Raw genomic sequence first — 25,339 nt, 5'->3', positions numbered from 1 at the left:
TCATTGTGAAACGGACATTTCTGTTTATAGGGTATCTACCTCACTGTTTTAACTACATGTATGAGGAATTTTCACAGTAAGAGGTTATGAAAAACTGGATGCTGCTCACTGCACTGTTTCCTTAACTTGTTATCAGTGAGCTTTCACTTCATGATTGATACAGACAGCTTTTTCTGGATGTGCATAGTTTACACAGACATGTTGTGTTTCTTCATAACTCCATCAACTATTTATTTTCCACGCTCTTCAGGCACGAGAGGGGACATGGCGGTGTATTTTGATCACCGTATCGAGGCCCCTGAAAGCAGCGATGTCCCCTTCCAGCTGTCCTGGCACCCAGCTCTGCCTGTCCTGGCTGTGGCCTCCAGCAGCCCTGCCTCTGGGGGAAATGTAGACCTCTACCTACAGCAGGTAAACCCTACTGCAGAAATGAAATCATGAGTGGATGTCAGGACCCTCTGCAACTTCATTCAGAACAAAAGAAACAGTAATTTTGGCAACAAAAGAGGAAAGGTTTCAGATAAGCAGTCATCTCAACTCCATTTAGACAGCTGCATCTCATCCAGAGTCCTCACCGACACACAGAGGGTGGAGAACATCACACCTGAGCTTCTGTCTCTGCTCTGACTGCCTGTGTGTCAAAGGATCCACTTCAAAATCTGACTTCTGTCTATAAAGCTTTGTATGGTCACTCCAGCATAAATACATCTCTTATTTGCTTGAAGAATGTGAAACATCCAGAACGCTGAGCTCCTCAGGAAGATGTTTAATGTAGTTCTGGCAAATCTACCAACTTACAAGTGTTTTCCAGTGTTTTTCACACTTATTAATAATCTTGGATTCTGTGGTGGCCTAGAAGTTAGAGATGCTGACTTGGGATCACGGGTTTGAATCCCACAGCTGATGTGGGTTCATGAGCAAGACCCTTGACTCCCATGAGCTTCCTGGAGCACCGAAATGTGTTCTGCACCTCTATATCCTGGAAATATGATTGATCAATGCAGAAAAGGAATTTCTCATTTAATCCTTAATGATATGCATAATATTCCTGTCAATGTTTCACTTTTCTGGCATTTGTTACTGGTTGATAATCCTATTCTGTGATGTTTAGAAAGAGTAAAATAGATATACCCTTTGTATTATTTGCATTGGATGTTTGTTTTGCTTAGTACCAGACAAATTTATGTATAGCAGTAAAATCTATTGTTTAATGGAAACAATGTTTTAAGTCCTGATTTAAATTGAGTAAGTGTGTCAGGAGGTTTGTCCCATATTGTGAGGAGCGTAGGAACTAAAAGCTGCTTCACTTAGTTTGTTCTGACCCCTCACCCACCAACACATTAACAAAACGAATGATAATAGCAGATTGTGATAATGAATGAATATATCACTCTGGTAAAAACGTCATTGTCTCATAGATGCTCCTGTCTTTTAACAGGGGAGTATGTGGAGAGCTGCCACACAGAACGCCCTCACCAGCCCGCAGTGCTGCGCTGGCATCCCATTAAACCAGTGCTGGCGGTCGGCTGGAGAACGGAGACGTGGTGCTGCTGACACACCCGTCCGGAGACCAGCCGGTTCTTCCCAGCACACACACAGCCGGCATCACGCTGCTGGAGTGGAGTAGCTCCGGAAGCCGCCTGGTCACTGGCGACCAGGTGAGTGTTACCTGCTCTGCAGACATGAGCCAGTTTTTCACATGCTGCTTTCTGAAAAGCTGCACTGTCAACATCGCATGTTTGACGCAATCTTTACCATTTAAAAATCAGATACCATTTCAGTTATAGTGAAACTTTATTCTTCTGTTGTTATTCTTCATAATGGTTTTTTTTTTTTTTTTTTTTTTTATGCCAGACTGGAGTTCTGGCAGTTGGAAAGTAGATGCCAGAGGGAGACTTCAAGGAAACCCTTTAGTGAAGCATGAATACGGTAACCCGATAACATGCTGCATCTTCAGACCTGCCTTACCTGGAGAGTAAGGAGCCGGCTCTTCTTTTTAAAAAAAGAAATGCTGAGTACTTCTGTTTGGAATGTTGTGTTCCTGACAGTAGGATGCATTGCTTCTCTCTCTCTCTCTCTCTCTCTCATCTCTCTCTTTCTTCTGACAGTGATGTGGCAAAGCTTGCCTCGAGCATCAGGAGCGGCGATGAGACTGCTCTGGACATGTTCAGCTGAAGGGGCGCCCCTGAGATGGGCCCACAGGAGGACTGGCCTTCTACGTCAGCACTGCAGATGGTGGGAGTCCAGTCTTCTGCTTTTTTAAACGTTTTAAATACATGCTATTCATGGCCTATTGCGGATGAACGGAAATGCTCACAATTTCGACACAAAGGATTTCAGAACTAAAACCTTTATCAGTAGAGGAAAAAAAAAAAGGAAAAAGTGCACTTTTGTTTCATTTACAGAAATAAATATATCCTCTTCCATGAAGGTAAAGTCCACAGTGTGGATGTAGCATTGCAAGACGGCCACCCTCCTCAGTGTGGAGGGCTCCATCAAGACACGTCCTACCTTGATAAGAGAGAGACCCTGGCAGTGATCACAGAGACCCTCATGCTGTCTCAGTACACTCTGCTCCCTGCGGGCGGAGCGCAGGAGTTTATGAAGGTAAACCTGCTGACAGTAGCTGTTGTGTTTATGTTGCTGTAAATCAATTCATGTTGGCTGTCTGTGTAAGTCTGACTGCTTTGTAACGATCACGTGTTTTTGTGGTAGTTAGCTGAGCGGGAAGTCTGGACAGAAAGTGGACATTATCTGGACAGAGAACAGCCTCCTCATCACCGCGACGGGGAGCAGTTCATCAGGTCGCCGCTGAATCCTGCCTCTAACGTATTCTGTGCATGTTGAAAACTCGAGGAATAATCCACCAATGTTGTAAATGTTCGTATACAGGCTGTGGGACCTGGAGAGAGATGACAACTACATTTTGTCTCTTGATGAGACTTGGGGTTCGAAAGGGGAGAGATGATCAACTGCGTTTCATTCTGTGCAGGAAAAGGTAACCGTTAAGTTTGTTTACACAATGAAAGTATTAAAGTGCTTTAGTTCAGTTCAGATTGACTTTGTGTATTCATAGTTAACGTGGCTATATAAAACCTGGCACACAGTCGCACACTGCTTTTCAATCTCTTAATAACCTAACGGTGTTTTTTACAACATCACCGATCTCCTAGAAATCCTAGCAGCTGGTACTTCACATGGACGCATAGCAATGTGGAGGATGGTGGTGCAGCCCGGGAGCAGCAGAGGGACAGCAAGGCCCAGTGGAAGCTGCAAACGCCCACTGAAGTCCACGGGAACGTCACTCAGCTCCAGGTGCTGCTGAGCACCGATACACCAGCGTTACGTGGCCGTTCAGTGAACTCAAACTTAAGTTAAATCTGTCTTTTCAGTGGGGCTCCAGCCTGAACCTGCTGGCCGTCAACAATTCCACACGGTGGTTGATCCTGTCCGAAGCACGTCATTCGGCAGATTCAGCCAGCAGGTGGCAGCAGTGCAGCTCACCCCGCTCAGCTCAGCATCACTCAGTTCACCTCGGGGCTGCACGTGGCTCTGCAGTCTGACATTCACATCACGGGAGTGTGTGTCACCAAGGTGGTGTTCAGAAGAGTGACGCAAAAAGAACGAGAAAGCAAGCTGTGTTTAACGTGACATGATCTGTCTCGTTACCAGGGACTCAGTCACAGTGTGGAACGGAAAGCAAGTCACTGTGTACGAGCTTTCAGGGACAGTTGTGAGAAACACCAGGTACAGCACTCACCAGAGACTTACTGGAGTCTTTAAACAGGATGCTAAAAGTAAAGAAAACCTAACCTTCTCTGTGTCCCTGTTTGACTCCTCAGGATCGTTCCTCTGTGATTCCCATGTGGTAGCTGTATATGAAGAGAACCTGTACACTGTGGAGCCAAGCAGGGTGCAAATCCGCACGCCACAGGTCTGTCCCACCTGCATCAACACACGGGTTTGGACAGTGTGTGTGTTTCACCTGTCGAAAGGTGCTTTAAAAACTGCTTTAATTAGAATTTTTGTTTCCTCTCTGGTCCCTCCAGGGCACAGTGAAGCAGCTTCTAACCTTCAGCAAAGCGGAGGGAAACCCCGTGCTGCTCCATGTGTGTCAGTCCTACCTGGCGGTGGGAACGGACGCGGCACACATCAGGGTTTTCGACCTTTCAAGACGGTAAGATTTACATGAGGATTTCATCATTCCCCCTACTTCAAACAATGAACTGACTCTTTCTATGTTTTCCAGAGATGCCAAAGCGCACTGTAGTGCTAAGAACCTGGCTGACCAGATCTCCAACCTGGGAGCCCTGAGGTCAGTCAAGTGCAACGCCAACGGCAGTCAAGTCAGCATCCTCATCTCTCAGGTGAGCGGACGACCTGCAGTCTCACTTTGTCAAAACATTTTGAAATAGTAATGTGATCTGTGGCTTTCTGGGGTGATTTTTTTGTGTCAGCTGAACTGAATGTGCCTCTTTTCCTCTCAGGTTAACGGTCGACCCGATCACAAAGTGTACTTTTACGACGTAGAGATGGACACTGTGACACACTTTGACTTCTTCACGGGCAGACCGTCCAGCGGCATCTCGCCGCAGGATGAAAACGAAAAGTAACTCTAACGGTTTTATCATCCCGATGAGTTCTACTTCTTCAGACATCTATTTGCAAATATTTAAAATGTCCAATTTTGTTTTCTAGGCAGCAAATGCAGGGGGCGGAGCTCAGCGGTCGCTGTCCCGTATCTCACTTCTGGGACGAGTCTGAACCTCGCCTCTTTGTTTGTGAAACAGTGCCAATCAGCTCCGAATCCTCATCAAGCAGTTACCTGGACATGGTAAGAGTAACCCTACGTGCTGAAGTGCTGATGTGTAGCAAGATAATGTTACATCTGGTGGTTCGTTAGTCTGCCTGGGTTAAATCAATGCGAGTTATATTCATAGAACCTGGTCAAATGCCATTCTGATCACTAAAGTCTATTCTTTTAGTTACTATAGTAAATTAGAGGGCCACAATCGTGGAAACCTCTCCTCAAATGTACTAGTGTACTTCCATTATTGCAGTAAATGTGTTCCTCATTGTGATTCTTTGTCTCTTTCAGGTGGATGTGTCAGTGGTGACACTCTTCTGCACCCAGGAGCATGGGCTCCTCCTGCAGGACTGCTACCCCAAACCCCCGGGCCTTCAGGCCCTCCTCGCCCTCGCTGTTCCGTATTATTAGTTCAGCGCAAGGTGAGGATGGAGGTGTTTCGTTCTCCCTGTAAGAGCACTCGCACGGCTGGTGAAGTTCTTCAATATTGGCTGTTTCCTGCTCGCTCCCGTCATGCTTCTTATGTGAACTCTGTCTGGTCTAACACACCCCAGCTCTATTTCGGAGGGGTGGTGTCTTTCGCCCAGAAGTAAGTGTCTGCCCTGTACGGTTTGTCCTGAGAGCTTCTGTGGTCTTGATTCCCGGCATCCACCCGCTGTCGTCATGTATGCCTTGTGCTGTTTAAAGCATAAATACTGACTCTGTAAGAGCAGCAGCACAAACGTATGCATGAAATGTCTAGAAGTCATGAAGCTCTTCCTACCCCAAAATACTTTGATGTTATACTTGGTTGTTTGGTTCGATCTGCCTCCTGCCCTTTTCCCATGTTTTTGACAGTGATTAGCATTTTCATAGTGTAGTTGTTTGTTTTACCAAATGCTCATCTTCTTCTCTAAATCACACAGTTATCGTCAGGTCATCTGGTTTCTCCTCCCTCAGCCTGGAGAAACGGAACCCAGGCTTCACGGAGGCTCCGTCAGCTCCACACCAGACCCAGCCGGCCAGAGCGCCGCCCGCTCAGGTCCCCCACATGGTGTCCAGGCGAGCGCTCAGGGACTTCGTGGGCCTGGAGAACTGTGAGAAGGCCACGCGGGACGCCATGCTCAACTTCAGCTTCTACCTGACCATCGGCGACATGGACGAAGCCTTTAAGGTCCATCAAGCTCATCAAGAGGTAGGCTGACAAGAGAAGTGCGTCCATCACCTTCTTCACATGTTTTACATACACTGAGGGCAAATATGAGTTTGTAAAAACACCCATAACGCAACTGCTGTAGGAGAAGTCGTTTAAAATGGGTTTTACTACGCACAGTGGGACATGATTCACGCTGAGGGAAGGAACTCTTCGTGTGTGTATATGTGACTGTTTCTGCAGGAGTGCGGGTGTGTTCTGAGGGGATGTGCTGTTCTAAACACGGTCTGAATCACAAGCCAGTTCAGTGGACATGAAGTGCCCGTTCCGTTGATTCAGGCTGATCAGTAGATGTGCTCATTCCCATACTTCCTGCTGTTTGGACCTGGGACGTTCATATGGGATCACAGCAGTGATCTGACCTGCCACTGAAGTCACCTGCTGCCGCTGACACGTGTAAAAATGTTGCATAAAATAGGAAAACTTGCGTCTTCCACTGACCGGATGTTTCAGAGCGTTTCATAGGCTTGTTGACAGCTTACTAAAATTCCTCACCGGCGGCTATTTTTACTGCTGTTTATTATTTTTTGGGAGGTGAGTATTGTGTTTGATTCCCCGCATTTCTCCACCCACAGGATTTTGCATTTCCTGCAGCAGTAACCTGTATCTTGAGGGACTTGAATCAACAAAGGTTTTCACGTCTCGGCCTGTGAAAGACCAGTCATGCCGTTTTCATCATTTACACGTATTTAAAGCCAGATCAAGAGGAATGCTTTGTGTTCCACAGAGCACGATTAAAACACTCCTGGGGAGAGGACTTAAAGGTTTCTTCCTGTGTATGAATGAGGCTTCATTCAACCTTGTCCTTGAATATTTGGAGTCAAGCACAGAAAGTCATGAAAGAAAACAGCCTTTATCCAGAGCAGATATTCTCAGTATGAGAGTTCCTCTGTGCAGATACAGGCAGGAATGTCTCTTTCAGCCCAGACGGTCTGACTTCCTCTCATTCATGTTGTCCTTGACTTTCAGGTGACTCTCTGCAGGGTTATCTGCTCTTATCAGCGGGAGTCCCCTCCTCGTGTCTGTTTCCACCGCCACGACTATTTAAAAGTCCCACCTCAGCCTCGCAGCCCATTCCACCCCAGGGAGTGTTCAGGCTGACAGCGGTTTCATGTTGTACTTAAACATTTGGCTGTGGTCCATTCGATATTCATGCTCAGCTTTTTGTCAGTGGAAAGACATATTCAGCCCAATTTGGCCGTGCCAGTAAAATGATGGCATAAAACAGGATAAATAACAACAGCTCCCCTTTTTATGAGTCATTGTGAATATCAAACGCAATACGTTTCTTTAAATGCATAAAAACTTTACTATTTGTAAGGTTTGCATTTTGTCTTCTTGTGTATTCCTGGATAAAAATGCAGTATGTCCCAATTTGTCTATTTCCCAAAACTACAGAAAAACTCCAAAATTATCTTTGCAGAACAATTCTGTTCAGGCTGGTTTTATTCTGTGTCTCTCAAGGACACATGATTTCTGTAGCCCTCATAGAGATCTTATATCTGGTCACCAAAACAGTGCAGCCCCTTGTAAATAATCTAGAAACAGCAGAGATTACTATTAATGACATTTTTTGTCCTTTTTGCTCTTTTTAAAGCCTTCGAATAGGCCTGAATCTCCTGGACGCTCGATTTTGTCCCTGTGGCTGTTTGTCTGTCAGAAATACTCTCATACGCACTTACAAATAAACTTTAAAAAATGATTCTTATCACTGAAAAACCTCTAGAAGTTTGTTCTTAAAAATCTCTTCTTGTCCTTGGGAACACATCTTAACAAGTTGAAGAGTACATTTAGTTCTGATTTCAGGTGAGATCATGATGATTTCACATTTACAGTGGATACAAAAATAAAAGCGTAACCCACACAACCAGCGTGTTTCAATATTTAGCAATAGATTTATTGAACTTACATGATATATTATTATTAAGTGTTCCCACTGGCACGTAGAAGTTTCACACACAGCCTGGAATTCTTTGCTGAAGTCTGATATGGTCACAATAATACTACTACTAATGATAGCACTACCCTATTCTTTATATTATATTAATTTAAGTATACTGTATGTACCACAAGCGAGCAGAGTTTCATAGGGAAAGCGTCATTAAAAAAGAAAAACCCTCAAACACTGAAATGTGCCATTTCAAGTTGCTGTATATTTGGCAAAATACTCGCTGTCACCAATTTATTGACACTGTTGATAACATTTTATAAAATCACGTGCAATAATTAGCAGGTTTTCTTTGAAATTTCTTAAGTTCCAATCACTCTTAGAGGATTAAAATGCCCTGGTTGATAACTTCATCCAAAATTCAGCGGTTTTGAAATTCAGATGACTGCTGGAGGTGACCGAATCGTCTGCTCTCACCTTGTTAGTTCACCTACTTACTTGCCACATATGTCAATATTGTTAATATGTTATACAAAATGCAATAAGCTTCAAAAGGATGTAGACATATATGAGGTATTCTGGTATTTCAACATGGTTTCTCATTCCCAATTTATATCTATGCCGGTGACTCATTTGACAAGTGCACATTATAGAAAAATAGGTCAAGTTCCAGCTTGATCTTTTCATAAGACAGTCCAAGTCCGACTCCCATTCCAGCTCACCAAGCACGAATACATGAAAAGACGCCGTCTTTGAATGTTTCTGGAACTTTAGACCGATCTAGTCGCCTTTTTTTTTTTTTTGCAAAATATATGTTATGTGCATAAAGCAGCAAAATATGTCTTTGTCCTCACTGATAGAGCGGTGAGTTTGAGTAATTAATAGGTTTGCAGGCACGTGTCCCCGGGGTGTGTTCTTCTCCTGAGAGTCATTTTGGTGGCATCTCGCTGGAGTTTAACTTGCAGTCTTGTCGCCGTCGTCTTTTCTTCGTATTCTGCTCAACAAGGGGATTCCACGTAGTCGTTGTCCAGCCGCGTTTGGAACGGAGACGCGAGCGAGCGGCTGATGATTATGACTCTGGGGGCAAGGCAGTCGTCGCGGCGGTGTAGAATGTTCCATATGAGCATGGCTGCGGCCAGCGTGGCGAGCAGGCAGGCGGCGATGTCCAAGTAGCAGGAGTAGGACAGATGCGTGTAGGGTCCGATCCTGTAGAAGGTCACAAGTCCGATCACCAGCACGAAGCCTGCGTGGGAGCAAGGAAAGACCCCGTCAGTGAAAATGTACAATTTCAAGTGAGGATTCAGGAGAAAAGCATTTTTACAGATCAGCATGGTGTTCAGTGGCGTTCAAGTTCGTATCTGACATTAGACAAGGACAGTGTTTCATTTTAGGGATGTTCCAGTGAAATGTGCCGTATTCTTGGGCATGAATCTGCAATTAAGACTTCCAGACTGCATGGAAACATTGCTTTGAACCAAATTTCAGCAAACATTAAATCACATTGGGTATTTAGAGAAAGATTCAGAGGAAGATCTAAAGCCAGTCGTTCCAAACTGTCCTGAGGATGAACTGAATCAGATTCAAAGCACCACATGCCGGACTTCAGGACAATCGATTTCAATGAATTTTAGAAGTTTCAAGATGATCCTTACAGAGATTGAAGGAGAAATCTTAGTGAAGCTAATTGATTCCAGAAACAGGAATATCCAGTCACATCTCGTGCTGCTCTAACCTGAGGCGTTCGGACCTGCGTTACCATGTATGGGAGTCATATCACCAGCTTGGCTGCAAACTGGTCGCCAAAAAAAAAGGAAAAGCTTTTGATTTTTTTTTTCCTGCATGTGTGTGTGTTTTTTTTTTGTTGCACTCCAGTATTTTTATACATTCTCAAAACCCCTTTTAGCTGTAAAGACGTGAATTCCACGTGCTTGAATGGTGCATCCCCGCCGCCGAGCCTCTCGCGCTTCAGTCGGAGCTCCGCATGGGGCCCTTTGAATGCCGAAATCTGCTTCCTCTGAGGAAAGGCTTCTCAGATCTGCAGATTAAAGTTTTCAATAGTGTAAAAATATCAGAGCATGAATATACGCTCGGAAAGGCCTTTGTCATGTTTTATCTCCTGGCCTCTTTGATTCGCGGCTGTGAGGAACTCCTGCTTGCATGCGAAGGCAGAACAGCCCCGGCCCGCGGCCCCACGCCGTGGCTTCGGCATGTCTCACCGCTCGCGCCTTTCCTTTTTGGTTCCCGTCAGGGATCATTACAGAAGCACCGTCATCTGTGATTCTTGCCATTTCTAAGTCCCGAGTTTTACATGTCAGAGCACTCACTCATTCCACAGAGGTATAAATACAGCCACCCAAAATAATCACTGGAAACAGGGATGTTAGTGCTTTAGGATATGAATCAGTGGGTTTCCTGAAGCCGTCAGCGGTACAGATGAGGGGGAGTTCGCTTGTATTTCTCGCTCTACCTCTGCACCGAGATGGCAGCCATTGTTTTAAGTGAGGATGTGGATAATTGTGTCTGTGCATCATTGCGTGGCAACCACCGTGTGTACGCCGAAGAATGCAACTGTTTGCTCGGTCTCTTCATGTTTAACCTGTCTGGCTCCTTATCCAAGAAAATGAATAATCTCCTGTCCAGCCTGCAGCCAGGGTGGGCTGTGTGAACCTTCTTTTTTGGCACAGACTTATCTCTCAAACTTCCTTCCCCCTCTTCCTCTTTCCATCCTTCCTTCCTTTCCTTGCTGCCACACCCGAAGCTTCAGGGCTGATATATTTGCTGGACGTTTGACATAATCTGTCTTGGAACAAATCTAAATAATCTTGGAAATATATTGAAATGTTCCTCTGCTAATAGTTTATTAAATCAGTGAGATTGCGAGCCTTCTGAATGACCTGCACAGAACCTTATCACGTTCTTACAGCCAGGGATCTCTGGGAAAGGTGAGAACGCCATTCAAGTCAGGGTTAAGTTGTGATAATAGAATCCTGCAGTTTCTCATGACCGAGAGGAAGATGAACCTCGTCGTCATTTCAGTCCATTCAGAAAAGATCACAGCGTTGTTTGGACCACGCTGCTGGAATACCACGCAGTCCGGCCTAATGTTGTTATTCCACACTCTCACACTGCAGTTTTGGCACGTAGGAAAATGAAAACATTCCAGAGAAAGGGAGCGATCGATGGGTAAAAATATTCCCATTCATTCAGAGCTGAAGCCCATTCACTGACCCGGTGGGGAAGGGCTCAGACAGAAATTAACAATGGATTGTTGAATGATAGAGCCCTGTGCAGCTATTTGTTCTCAGAAGATTAGCACCTCGCTCTCTGATTTCATTGAAAAGCCGCCGCTGTGCATTTTGTATAAAGACTTATAGCTGCAATGAAGACTTGTGTAATAATAGATGATTTAATGTTCATTATGCTCTTTCGTACAGCCGTTCATGAATCTTCTGTACCGCAGAGCAGGAGACCTTTGGCATGAGCAGTTTAATTTCTGTCTGGTATTGTGTTTTCATCTTTGGCATTGATTATATCAGACCTTTACTGTGGGTCAGACTAAAATATCTCAATAATTCAATGGATTGATACCACATGACTTGTTACCAAATTCAGATTATTCAGTGTTCTGAAATTTTAACTCCAGTAGATCAAAATTCCTACTTAACCAGAGCTGAACCTGAAAATAGAAAACATTTCTTTACTGTATTTGATCATCCTGAGCTGGACTTTGAATTCCAATCTAAAACAATTGAGAAGTTACATTTTTTAATCTCAACTTATTGCCGCTCCATACACAGTGTGAACAAACAATGGATCACATTAAAAATCAAATCCTGAAAGCTTTGAGGACAGAAGCCCAAAAGTATGACTTCAATCTATTTTACATGTATGGAGGTTAATTGGTGACATTATATTTTATAATGGTGAGAGTGTCCCAGTGTCTCTCTGTGTCTGTCCTGTGATGGATTGCTGACCTGTCCGGGGTGCACCATGCTTTCTCCAATATTCAGCTGAGATTGACTCCAGCATCCTGTTCAGGGTCACAGGCCACGGGAGATTGACCTAAATGCCCTCTGACCCTGAACATTGGATGGATGGTTCAACACCACACTAAGAATCATATTTTTGTGTGATCTCTACTTTGTTCTAGAGTAAGAAATCTGTTGTGTTGCTGTATTTTGGGACTGCACTTTGCTGGGTTATTGGTCCCTCATACAGCTGATCATGCTGTGGAATACAGTAGAACTGGGCGGGTCGCAATCCTTTCATCACAGTCTGTGGATGAAAGGCGTCATCCCTGCAGCAGAGGGATAAAGAGAAGATCCTTTATTTGCTGCTGCTCTTGGACATTTTGTAAACAGACATAAAAGCCGTACCAGCTTATCTCGATGGAGGTAATTCCCGCCCTGCTGACATGTGCGCACCGCCAGACAATTCTCCACCAAACTGCACCACAAACACAATCACAACACACAATCTAGCATACACAAACAGGCATGCACAGAACCGCTCCTGCTGGCGCGCACACAAACACACAGTCCCTGTCGAAAACTGTCTTTCCCGTTCATTCCCCCCTCCCCTCTTTTTCCTTCTTCAGCTCAGGGGTTTGCATAACAGGTAGTCACAGACATTTCCTCGTCCTGAGCAGGGATATCCTGGCGCCCGGCAGTCGCTCCCTGGCTCACTGCAGCTCGGGCCCATGCTTTCTGGACTCGGACTAAATTTAGACCCAGAGCAGACCCCCTTCATCGCCGCTCTGATCCCAAGCAGCTGAGCATCCACTGTGCACAGCACAGCACACTTCCTCAGCAGGGACTCTGGGACAGGCTGCGCCAGCCTCCACAGCGGGATGGACGGATGGATGGATGGATGGATGGATGGATGGATTTTGAAGAGAGATTTTGTTTTTAATGAGTGTAATGTTGCATCCAGAGTTAAAACAGTCTGTCATTTCAGTTGTCAGGGTGGTCTGATGGTTCTCTGCTTCTGTTTCACCTCTCAGAATCATAAACAGTGATTTCCTTTTTTTTTTAATGTGAGCCTGGCAGACTTCATGTGTTTGTGAGGTTTTCTTGCCACAATATGTTCAGACTTGTGTCCAAACCTTCTCTCTATTAACCGCAGCAGTGTTTCAGGCCCGTGTCTATTGTTTGTAGTTGAAACCATCTCGCTCTGCTGGGGTTTAGTTTTGAACCTCTCTCTGCGTCGTCTGGACTTCAGTCGCTCCGTGTTTTAACATTTGGTGCAACGTGTGACTGAATCCAATCAAGGAATGTTGGCACTTACTGGCGAGCTGGAAGAGTGCAGCGATGGCCTCCTCCCACCACTGAGATTCCTGCGTGATGAACGGCAGCTCCATCAGGCCCAGCAGGAAGATCAGCTGGCCAGCAGTCAGGGCCACGGTCGCCATCAGGTTACAGGCTCGCATCATGTTAAACTGCACTTGAGGGGTCAGAAGAAAAACAGCGTCACATTACGAACAGCAACTTTGCCCTTGAGGAAGCTCCACAAGGTCAGCGTTTGCAGCGTTGACACGAATACAGTGCTCTTTCATGAATGGCGAGGCGTTTCTTTGTATAGCATCAGTGGGCAGTGCTCCCAGTTGAAGCCCAGTGTTTCCCAGGCTCCTCTCTGCTGAATGGCAGCTTCTCAATGAAGCCTCAGATCGTAAATCCCATGGATTCATCGCTGCAGTGACTTTTGAAGTGCGTCCAGATTCTCGGGCAGCATGTGTGCCAGCCAAAAGGACTTGGACTTGTGAAGTGGACAACGGGCTATAAACTCTTGGCTGGATGCCAACTTGGAAATGTTTACGTGAATACATGCTGGTGAAATCCAAATGACATAGAATGGAAGTTTCGATCATGTGACGTCAGGCACAATACTTGTCTTTGCTTCTAACACCATCATTTATGACATGACAGTCATCAGGTTGATGCTTTCTCACCTGTTAGTGATTGTAAATGGAGTTAAAACTTACATTTGACAGTGCTGCGGGATTCTTGGTATCCTGCGTGGTCAGAGCCCCATTCCAGGCTTTGACAGGGCCTCTGCGTGCCTTGGACCCTTCGTGCAGCCTGGAGGTCTTCGCGGCCCTTTTCCCCTCCGGCGGGGCACATCTTCCAGAGCCCCACGCTGCGCTTGCGCCCGTCGTCCAGAGCCTGCAGGACCCAGCTGGGCGTGAACGCTGCAACATTGTTTAGGACCAGAGACAGCAGGGCCACAGCCACCGCCGCTGCCACCAGCCTCTGCACGGCCATGTGACGCCGGGCCCCCGCCACCTCTCCCCCTCCGTGGTGTCCCTCCTCCACCTGCTGGTCCCCCCGGCTGGGCTGCCCGCTCCCCAGCCCCCCCTCTGGGCCGGCGCCGCCGGCGGTGCTCTGCGGCCCCTGGCTCCTCTCCACCTCCTCCACTTCTTCCAGCTGTTGGCGGCGACCGTCCCGGCTCACGCAGAGATGGACGCAGGCTGTTGTCTCGAGGCTTAGCTAAAGAACATCTCCATTCATCCTCATTCAGGAGTTGGTGGTCGTTTTAGGAGATCCTCAGCCCTCCTCCTCAGACAGCGCAGTGGGTACGTGGGGGATAATCCAGCTGACACCGAGGTCCATTCCAGTAGCTCCGGCTGGCTGCAGCTCCACTGTCAGCTCACTCCTTCACTGTTTTTGTCCGTGTGTTAGTTGGCCTGTTTTATCTTTGATCCTTTCCCGTCCTTCAGTGCTCTGCTCGCTGCCCTCGTCTGACTTGTATGAGTGCAGCTGCTTTGCCTGCGGATTGTTTTTTTCTTTTGCTTCCAGAGAAGAACTGGACCAGTTCCTTGACCGGCGTTGCTAGGAGCAGGCAGGCTGGTGGCTCTGACTCTCTCTCTGGTCTTGAAGAGCTCCTGCAGCTGGAACAAGGCGTCCTCTCAGCCCACCTCCTCTCCACTTCTCTCGGTCTCGCTCAGCGACTCAGTTTCTCTGCAAATCCTCGAGGTCAAAGTTGAGCTGTGGGGGAGTCGCTGTTCAACGCCAAGTCAGTCCAAGACATCAGTGTGCAACTGTGGCAAGCTTTAAAAGGACTGCCCCCTCCTTCATGCTTACTTCCAATATAGCTGTGTGTGTGTGAGAATGTCTCACACCCCCCCACCCCCCAGACGTCACTGTTTGGTGTATTCCTTTGTCTGGAGACCAGGGGGCGTTTGCTGAGGTCCTCTCTCTAGTGTGCAACAAACATTTTGTGCGCCGCCGCCAGCCAGCGACAGGATGTGTTTCCTGAGAGGAAAAGAGGATGGGAAGAGGGGCCAAATGTGGACCCGTTTCTTCTCCTGTCTTTCCTTTTCTGGCTCTCTAGATCTTGCCGCTCTGTATGCAACTAAATCAACATTTTTTCAGCTTTTTTTTTTTTTCTGCTTCACTATTTTCTTCTTGGTATTGAGTTCTTTGACCATATCAAGGAGGGTTTTGGCAGAGTCCTCCTGCTCATGCTTACTTTAATTTCACTTGGCCGCCCTCTTAGAGCAGGGCCCCCAAAGATTTGGGGTATTTCCTGTTGCCTGGCTTTAATAAACAGCCCACATCTGTATCAGCTAAAGCGGGGAGGTGGGACGGCGTTCAAATAGAGACCAGATGGTTGTGGAATCTTAAATTTGGAATTGAAGCTGAAGTAAAGGGGGGAGTTTGTTAGATTTACGTCAGCAAAGAAAAAAAGACAGGGGACGAGAAACATGACTCCGGGGTTCAGTTTTAAAACTCTTCACTTTGTATTTTCTTCCTCATATTGTTGAGGTTTGCTGGAAATCCTCAAATAATACTGGATCACTGGTTATTAACATGTTCAAAGTGTTCTCTAGTGTACCATCTCACCCGAACTTCAAAGTTTACCAACAAAGCTGGAAAACAATCCCACCGTCTTCACACGTTTCCTGAGAGGAATGTGTTGATCAACTGCTTTTTCTCCTGAATCATAAAATACCGGCGCAGTGACCCTCACGCCAAACAAGTCACGTCTCTCTCTTTCTCTCTGTAGCAAAGCGGTCTGGGAAAACATGGCACGGATGTGTGTGAAAACACGGCGGCTGGACGTGGCACGTGTGTGCCTGGGGAATATGGGAAATGCCAGAGCGGCCAAGGCGCTGAAGGAGGCGGAGGCCGAGCCCGAGCCCGAGGCTAGAGTGGCCATGTTGGCCATTCAGCTCGGCATATTGGTGAGACATCGACCGCCCCCCCGACTCAAGTTGACAAACTTCACCCAGAACTAATGTTGTATCTTTTTTTTTAAATCAGAACCTCATTGTTTAGCCTGCAGTATTGTTGTATCCTCTGACTGCAGAAGCCGCGTTCTGCCACACACCCGGGGACTTTCCGAGGGGAACGGCCGTTTATCTTTCCGTCATCTTTTCTCGTCCTCCAACAGGAAGACGCAGAGAAGCTGTACAAGAGCTGTCAGCGCTATGACCTCCTCAACAGCTTCTACCAGGCGTATGGCCGATGGCAGGAAGCGCTGGAGACAGCTGAAAGCCGCGATCGCACCCACCTGCGCACCACCTACTACAACTACGCCAAATATCTGGAGTCCATGGGGGACAAGTCGCTGGCGCTCGCTTAGTAAGAGAAAATCAGCATTTTGGGTCAGTAGTTTGGAGTTAAAAAAGTCTAATCATTTTGTTTTTTTTCCCCAGTTATGAGAAATCAGACACACACAGAGTTGAAGTTCCCAGAATGCTCCAGGATGACACAACATCTCTGGAGATCTACGTCAACAAAATGAAAGACAAGTAAGTGGACGTATGTCTCATGTCAAAACTTTGCTCTGTGCAGAAGATTCCACAGGATGATCAAACGTAAGCGCTGTGATCACAGGAATATCTATAAGTGGTGGGCTCAGTACCTGGAGAGCCAGTCAGACTTGGACTCAGCGCTGCGATTCTACGAGTCTGCGCAGGACTACCTCTCTCTCGTCCGAGTCCACTGCTACATGGGGAACATTCAGAAGGTCAATCCGTGTGTCGCTCTGTCTTCTTTTGTTTTATTTGGCCGAGGACATAGAAAATATTCTAATCCCATCACCACAGAGAGCTTTCAGTTCATGCATTGACGTAGTTTTCATTTCTTCTCAAGGCGTCTGAGATCGCCAATAACACAGGCGACAGGGCAGCGTCGTACCACCTGGCCAGACATTACGAGGGCCATGACGACATCAAACAAGCCGTCCATTTCTACACTCGAGCCCAGGCCTACAACAACGCCATCAGGCTCTGTAAGGTAAAGCAGTCCCTCACGTGTCCGTCTGTTTTGCTTTCAAAAGCAAAAATCCAAATGTTTATTAAGAAATAATACTGTGAAAGCTTCAGGGAGCTGCTCACAGAGAGGCTGAAGAGCCATGTGTGGGTCCAGAGCCTCAGGTTGAACACCCCTGGGTCCGCTGGACAGGAGGCAGCAACATGTGTTGGAATAAATTAGAGCGAGCAGTAGACTGAAAGTGAAGTTATTTCCATATCACTGCATCACAGTGGCACTCTTTTTATATTTTGGATCAAAAAGCAAAAATTTGAGATTTTTGTTGAAATGAAATAAAGCAGATGTCACTCATATGACAAACTCTTTTACTTCAGAAATATGAGTCAAGAACCTTCCTTAGATTCTTGTGATAAAGTAGATCCATTTGTTAGTCACTGAAGAGAGACCTGCAGAATTCCTTCAGAAACTATGAATTAGAATTGATGTTTCGGCTCGGTAGACTACTGTTAAATGAATATTATTCATCACTCCTGCCTGAAACTGTCAGACAGTACGTTTATCTCCATCCCTATGCTGCGGTCTTTCCTCCATGTTTCGTTGACTGAAACTGCGTTTGAGCAGGAGAACGGCCTGGACGACCAGCTGATGAACCTGGCTCTGCTCAGTAACCCTGAGGACATGATGGAGGCGGCCTGTTACTACGAGGAGAAAGCCACACACATGGACCGAGCCGTGGCTTTATACCACAAGGTCAGTCTCACGCCGTTTTTAGCTTACCGATGCATTCTACTTCCCTCCACAAGGGGGCAGTGCAACATTATGTATTCATTCTGGATTAAAACACAGCCTCTGTCTTAGCTGTAAAGCCTGTATTGATGAGAATATTCCCTCCCTTGCAGGCTGGTTATGTGTCTAAAGCTCTGGAGCTGGCCTTCAGTACGCAGCAGTTCTCCGCTCTTCAGCTGATCGCCGAGGATCTGAATGAAAACTCGGACCCGGCCCTCCTGGCTCGCTGCTCAGACTTCTTCATCACTCACTCGCAGTATGAGAAGTCAGTGGAGCTACTGGTAGCAGCCAAGAAGGTGCCTGCAGGGACTCACCACCATCTCCCCGCCCTGTAATGTGCATCAGTGTGACTGTTTCCATGTGTGTGTTTGTATCAGTACTACGAAGCCCTGGAGCTGTGTGTGAGCCAGAACCTGACCATCACTGAGGATCTGGCCACCAGAATGACTGTAACAGACTCAAAGGACTTGTCTGAAGAGGCTCGGAAGGAGCTGATGGAGAAGATCGCCGACTGCTGCATGCGTCAGGGAAATTACCACCTGGCCACCAAGAAATACACACAGGCAGGCAACAAACTCAAGGTAATCGCGGTGGTGGACGGAAAAACGCCGTGCGGCGTCCTTCAACTTCAGGATGTAGCTTTAGTAGCGTCACGCGTGTCAACATTTCATTGTTTTTCTCCAACAGGCAATGAGAGCGCTGCTCAAGTCAGGTGATACGGAGAAGATCGTTTTTTTTGCAAACGTTTGTCGTCAGAAGGAGCTTTTCATCATGGCCGCCAACTACCTCCAGTCTCTGGACTGGCAGAAAGACCCGGAGATCTTAAAGACAATCATCGGTTTCTACACGAAAGGCAGAGCGCCAGATCTGCTCGCTGGCTTCTACGAAGCCTGCGCTCAGGTGGGGCTACACTCAGAACAGGCAGACGGAGACGAGGAAACCGGAGAACCTCGAGAAACTCGAAAACTCCACAGGAGAAATCAGATTTCCCAATAACTTCATGTTCATTAGTCACTGCTATCTTTGTCCTTCCTTTGCTTAAGGTGGAGATTGATGATTACCAGAACTATGAAAAAGCTCTGGACGCTTTGACTGAAGCTGCCAAGTGTCTCTCGAAAGCAAAGGACTCTTCATCCGGGCAGCAGGAACTCAGGCTGGCCGACCTGCGCCACAAGATCACCCTCATCAAGAAGTTCGTCCACATACGCAGGTACATAGAGCACTCCTGTTTTCACTGTTTCCTTTGAATCTCAGCCACATGGAAGACTTTGAGCGCTCGTTTGTCTGCAGGCTGTATGCTGAGGATGCCGGAGACGCGGTGCGGCTATGCGAGTCTCTGTCGGAGGAGCCGGACATAAACCCTGCCGTCCGAGTCGGAGACGTTCTGGGCTTCCTGATCGACCACTACTGTCAGCAAGGCAACTACCAAGCGGTCAGCGCCTTTTCAGTTTACAGCTTTGTGCAGAATCGAATCTATTACAAGGGGGAATTATATCTTGAATCATCATAATCTTTCAATGTGTTTTCTAACTGTTCTTCAGGCTCATCGGAAGGTGGAGGAGTTCAACAAGGCGTCTCCCTCGGAGAGCATCCGGCACTACATCAGCCCGGAAAGCCTGCAGGCTCTGCACAAGACGGGTCTGTCTCTGGACCGGGCCGACCGCAGACACAGCTCAAAGGAGGAGGACGAAGTGGAGGAGGACTTAAATGAATAATTAATGTCTCGTCTGACCATGTTTCATAGTTTGCACTTTTATAGACCGGACACAACTGTTGTGCTCGTTCGATCCGGAACAGCAGCGACGTGGCGTGTCGGAGCTGCCAAAGTCACACAACAAGCACAGCTGATGGCTGCAATTAAAGGCATTTGACTATCACAAAGAGAGTGAAAAAGAAATGAAAAATAAAGAAAGAGAACATGTGAGTATTTAACATTTCCCACAGGAACCATGAAGAGCAGGCTCACCTTCAGAACAAGCTACCTGAACCTCTGAGGAAAGAAACTCCTACTGGACGCTGCAGTTATAAAACACAAGCAGCTGCCCGTAGAAATGTTTTTTGCATTAACAAATGTGAGTAGGAACTGTAGTTTCAAATTGTATCTCTTCTGTTTTATGAGAAATTTGAATCCAGTCTTGTCTAGGAGGGACTGATGAACACAGCTTGTTGCCTTTGAGCTGAATTCGGCTCTGAACACTGTTACAGACATCCGACTGTGTTTACATGCTTTTGGTACGATGTATTTTTCACTCAACTGTGTAATAAATGTAAATATCCTTTCTGGTGTCCAGAGGGCTTTTTGCAGTTATTTTTATAACAATAGAGGCCATTTAAAAAGTATCTTAGATTGTGACGCATTTGCTTTTTTCCCTCCTTAATCACTGGAAAGTTATAATAAAAAAAATGCTTCGAAATTGAACTGGATTGAAAGGTTTCTTATAAACTCCTTGTATGAACATGGAGATGAACTGAGCAGGATTATTGCTTCAGGAGTTTGAGTTAGCTGTTATTCCAGCAGTTGCCACTAGAGGGCGCATTTGATCACAATTTACCAACATTTGCTCTGCTTGTTTGTGGTTGTAAATCAAATCCTGAGTCAGCTGGATGCATTAAAATAGTGAAGTAAAATCCAGAGGTTTTATTTTATTCATTTACTTATTTATCCATTTGGTGTTTTGGACTCTATTGAATGTTTAGTATTGAGAAATATGAGGAAGTGCATCCACCAGCTTTACTGGTGTTGTGAAGGCATGGCAACAGGTTGTTGTGGGTAGAAGCAGATGTTGAGTGAAGAGAAATGGACGCTGTGGACCAGCAGGCAACTCCACATCCACTCCAGGAGCGAGTTCAAGCTCTGACTCAAGAAAATGTGAGTGAAATATTCTGCCATGTTAACAAAGTAGCTGTATGCTCAAATGTCAATCCTGTAAAAAGAAGAAACCATGGCATGCTGTTTTTTTTTTTTTTAACTTTCAGTTGAATCTACATGAAAAACATGAGCAGCTTTTCAGAAGGGTGGAGTACCTGGAGAGAAGACTGGGCCAGCTGGCCAGCTCCAACACGGATCTGTCCTGCAGGCTGGTCCAGAGTGAAGAGGACAGACTGAAGGTCACTGCCAGGAATTTACTTGACATTCAGTTGGGTCAATGCAACTAGAAAAGCCACAATGCAAATCCGAAAGACACAACACAACAGCATGGGCTACAACATAACACTTTGTATATTCTCTGCTGTCAATCGTTTGTTTCCACGTTGGTTCTGTCAGAAAATATTGTCCCTGAGACACAAAGCCCGTTCTGCACCGACGCACTTTCTGTGGTGGCTTTTTGCTGTTGTGTTGTGTATTTGGCCCTTTTGGGCCGCTGTAACTTCCCAGTATCAAATCAAGGTAAACTACATTCTCACATGCAATTTGGAAACACCAGTTAATCTCAAAACCCTCTCATGCACTCCAAACCAATACGCAAACTCTGCAGCTCAACGCACACAATCAAACACTGTAACACTGCTGCTTGCACAATGGTTCAGTTGTGTATTTTTGCTCCTGGGATGAACAACTTGACACTAGTCAGCAATACACTCGCATTTAGAATGTATATTTTCAATGAATCTGACAAAAATGCCAACATGTCTGAGTTTTGAATACAGTCCATGTTGTGAGTCTTGTTTTCCAAATCTGCACAAATTGTTAAATTCCTTAAAAGATGAACTGTTTCTACTGAGACGCTTTGGTCAACATCATGTTTAGATTGAATACATTTAACTGAAAAATGATCCAAAACTTTTCTCCTTCCAATTTGCAAGTTATCCAAGGAGCTGGTTGAAGAGAAAATCCAGACAAACAAGATGAGAGAGCAGTACGAAGAGGAAGCATTCCAGATGAAAAACAAGGTCGGGGTCTTGGTGCAGTAGTGGTAATAAAACAAAGAAAAGAATGAAAACACATACAAGGTGGAGATAATATTGAGATTTTCTATGATTGATCAATGTTTGTTTTGTTTTCTCTCACTTGAAGGTTTTCCATTTCTACCTCCAAAGTTTTTGTAGACGCAATAATGTATTTTTAAACATTTTTTAGATTCTGAATCAGGACGCTGTGATAACAGATCTGGAGCTGGAGCGGGACAAGCTGCTCAGAGAGCTGCAGTCGGCTCAGGCTCGTCTGCAAGTGAAGGAGAGGAGTGACGGAGAGCTGAAGGAGGAGTACGCCACCCTGAAGAGGGACTACCTGCTGCTGGCCGAGAGTCGGAGCAGGGAGCGGGTCCAGAACCAGGAGCTGAGCGCCGAGCTGCTGGCTCTGGCTCGGGCCCAGGACTCGCTCCGCCGCCGGCTGGAGGAGCAGCAGCAGAGCGCCCAGAGCTCCAGCCGGGGGCTCCACGGCGAGCTGGACAGGGTGCGAGCTCTGATCGGCCGCATGGCGCAGGACGGGGTCAAGGTACGGCCGGAGCACCGAGGTGCGGGACGTGTACCTTCAGAGTTAGTCAGATGAAAACACGCCGTCACATCCCTGAGTTCATCTCACCAGAACGGCATACAAGACTTCTTTGACCTAAGTTTTCCCTCATAGTATTAATCTCTACCTTCTCCTTTGTTTTTCTCATCTTCTCGTTGTCAGTAACATTTTATCTCTTCATCTCCCGTCTTTGTCTTTTCTTTGTTCTCTGTCTCTTTCTCTGTCCTTTCTGTGATTCCTCTCTGAGGTTTTCCACTTCCATCCAACATCTTCGGCTTTTCTGAAATAGGTTTTGGTGCAAAATCGTCCTCAATTTCCATCTGTTTTGCCTGAAGGCAAAACATGTATTTATTTGATAAAGTTTTGAAGATTTTCAATCAGGAAAAGCTTCAGTTCTTTAAGTGTTTTTTTTTTTTCTTCTAAATTTCTGTCTTTTAATCAATAGCCCGAGGATCTGGCAGCTTTGGACAAAGAACAAAAAACTATGGAAAAAAATGTGAGTATTTCTGCGTGAGTTCACTGTTTGTTGTCTTTGGAAACAGTTTCCTGGACAGGAAGCGTTAAACAGACGTCTCTTCAGCTCGCACCACAGCAGTTCATCACCTGGAATGCAGTTTTTGTGTTCGTTTGTCTCTCGTAGCTGCGTGGAAACCAAGACGAGCTCAGAGCCGCGCTGGAGAAAATGAAGAGCAGCTACGAGGAGCAGCAGAAGAAGCTGGAAGAGAAAGTGTGAGGCCCCCCGAATGTTTGCCATTTACTTCCACAACATCATTATCTTTCTATTTCCAGTCATCAAACAGGCGGAGGCATGGCGGGATGGGCCTCCCCCGACTCGTCCCTCGTGCATCTGCTCTGCGGCCGCGGCTTTATGTGATGTGGTCTCCTTGCTTCTTCCTGTGATGTGGCCGCCGCCGTTCATTCTCATCACGGCTTGTCTGGCGGTCGGGCCTGTGTTTGGTCAGCAGGGTGGTGATGGGTAGAGCGCAGCAGGAGAGCGGCAGACTGATCCACGTGGGCCGCCAGAGACTGTCGGAGCAGAGCGCGGTGAGCGGCGGACGGAACGGTTTCCAGATTTCAGCCTCCGATCTGTAACTTCAGTCACTTAAAAATAGTGGAATTTCTTCAAAAAATTCTCTCCAGGCCCTGATGTGCTCTCAGAGTCAGGTGAGGGAGGTAGAGGAAGAAAACTCTAAACTCCAACTTCAGGTCAAAGAGCTGAATGAGGAGTACCGCGCAAGGCTGGTCTGCTATTTACAGGACTTATCTGTGAGTCGCAGCACTCAGAAAAAAACTCAAAAAAGGCAAATTATCATCTTAATCCCAGAGTCAGACGGATCCATGTGCTCACTGTAACCCAGGAATACATCGACGGGGTTGGAAACTCTAAAAATGTGTCAAAGCAAGGAAAGATGAAGACGTTTGTGGACGGCATGCTGGAAGACGTGCGCTCGTCCTACAGGCTGAGAGAGGAGCAGCTGGCCTCGGCCGCCCGCTCCTACAGGAAGAGGCTCCAGAAGATCATCAGAACCCACCAAGCGCTCATCATCGCATACAGGTTACTGCACTCTGTCTACACTTCTGAATGTGTTTTAATTTCTTTGAACATCTTAATTTGATTCCAAGTTGAACAAATATCTGAAGTTTTGTGATATTTTTGTAACTTTGTGCCGACCTGACGTCAACTCTCCGTCATCTCCAGGGTGCAAAGGGAGCAGATTTTGTCAAAACCGGACAGCGGTTTGGACCCTGGCCCTCCAGAAGCCCAGTTCAGCCTGGAGCCCGCTGAGCTGAGAGATGAGGTGGAGAAGGAGCTGCAGGGCCTGCGGCGGGACGAGGCCCGACTGGAGGATCAGCTGCAGGTAGCACAAAAGAAGACTGACTGCTTTAAAGCAGGCTGACCTGCTTGGACTGGATCCACGGGGAATTCTTCTTTGTTTCCACACTTCCCGTATAAAATGAAGGAGCGTTTGTTTTGCGTGTGGCGATATGAGGGGAGAAAGGCTTCAAAGACCGTGTCCCACAGCGAAGAGAGGCTATAGCCGCTGAGACGGACTGCAGATCATGTAGCAGCACTGATGTGACACTGTGACCAAAGAAAAACAGTAGAGCAGTGAGTTTCAGGCAACAGAGCTTGGATTTTATTTTATTAAGTTCTGTTTGGAGGTTGTGATGATGAATTATTGTCCATTCAATGACAAATCAGAATAGAATAGAATAGAATTAGATCAGGATTAAACTCTCAAGTTTTTCTTGTTGTGAGAATTTGTGATGAAAATGTCTGTTTTCACAAAACCAAACGATTCCTACAGACTGTGATGATAATAACTCTCCCAAAAACTGGTGCTGCGGGATGAAATTACAAAACATAAAACTCCTCTCAATCACACGTTTTCAAACATTTGGATCTTTACTTCTCTCTTTCAGAAGGCCGTATCAGAAATGCCTGTACAGAGCCTGAGCTGTCCAGGGTGAGCGTCGTGTTTTAATTTTTTTACTGAATGACAAATGTGGTCAGCTGTGCTTCCTGTCTAAGAATTGTTTGAAAAATGAAACTTTATCAGGCCTGAAAAAGTGGAGCGGATCTGCGAGGCGTCCTGGACGGACATGAGGGAACAGCTGAGGGAGACGACACACTCCGCTCTGGTGAACGCACCTCCGTTCTCTGCTTTATGTACTTTTACCCAGATGATAATATGTGATGTATTTTCATTCAAACAGGTGGATCTAGAGAAGGAACGCGCTCTTCTTCTCACCAGAGCCACGGCGGCCGAGGCGGAGGTGCTGGAGCTGCAGGAGTACATCGACAACCACCTGATCAGGTCGGGACAACGCTCGGCTGTGTGTGTCGTACAGCCGGAGGACGAGAAGCGGGTTAAGCTGTTGGTCTGCCTGCAGGTACAAAGAGGAGATCACGCGTCTTCGCAGACTGCATGAGACGGCAGAGGCGAGGCGCTCTCAAAGCGCGCCGCTATCAGAAAACCGGCAAAAAGAGACTTAA

At 46.5% G+C, this 25,339-nt stretch overlaps 2 protein-coding genes and 1 pseudogene across 2 annotated transcripts; 2 read left to right on the top strand and 1 right to left on the bottom strand.

Annotated features, from left to right (window-relative positions):
* Nucleotides 1-264: 264 nt before the first annotated feature.
* Nucleotides 265-20,240, top strand: LOC115384491 (intraflagellar transport protein 140 homolog; annotated as a pseudogene).
* Nucleotides 8,651-14,192, bottom strand: LOC115384493 (transmembrane protein 204-like). Its single transcript, XM_030086777.1, has 3 exons — nucleotides 13,868-14,192; nucleotides 13,174-13,329; nucleotides 8,651-9,130 (listed from the first exon to the last, which is right to left on the bottom strand). Exons 1-3 carry the CDS (start codon nucleotides 14,145-14,147, stop codon nucleotides 8,886-8,888), a joined length of 681 nt encoding a protein of 226 aa, XP_029942637.1. The 5' UTR covers nucleotides 14,148-14,192; the 3' UTR covers nucleotides 8,651-8,885.
* Nucleotides 20,241-20,685: 445 nt separating the features above from the next.
* LOC115384489 (coiled-coil domain-containing protein 78-like) lies at nucleotides 20,686-25,339 on the top strand. The gene is made up of 14 exons (XM_030086773.1): nucleotides 20,686-20,757; nucleotides 20,865-20,996; nucleotides 21,693-21,779; nucleotides 21,967-22,323; nucleotides 22,787-22,837; nucleotides 22,982-23,070; nucleotides 23,307-23,385; nucleotides 23,482-23,607; nucleotides 23,700-23,896; nucleotides 24,041-24,200; nucleotides 24,766-24,809; nucleotides 24,903-24,984; nucleotides 25,060-25,160; nucleotides 25,237-25,339. Exons 1-14 carry the CDS (start codon nucleotides 20,686-20,688, stop codon nucleotides 25,337-25,339), a joined length of 1,680 nt encoding a protein of 559 aa, XP_029942633.1.

The sequence above is a fragment of the Salarias fasciatus genome, unplaced genomic scaffold, assembly GCF_902148845.1.
Source record: "Salarias fasciatus unplaced genomic scaffold, fSalaFa1.1, whole genome shotgun sequence".
NCBI classification, from domain to species: domain Eukaryota; kingdom Metazoa; phylum Chordata; class Actinopteri; order Blenniiformes; family Blenniidae; genus Salarias; species Salarias fasciatus.
Note: the sequence above shows the minus strand (reverse complement) of the source record. Positions and strands in the feature narration are given on the sequence as shown.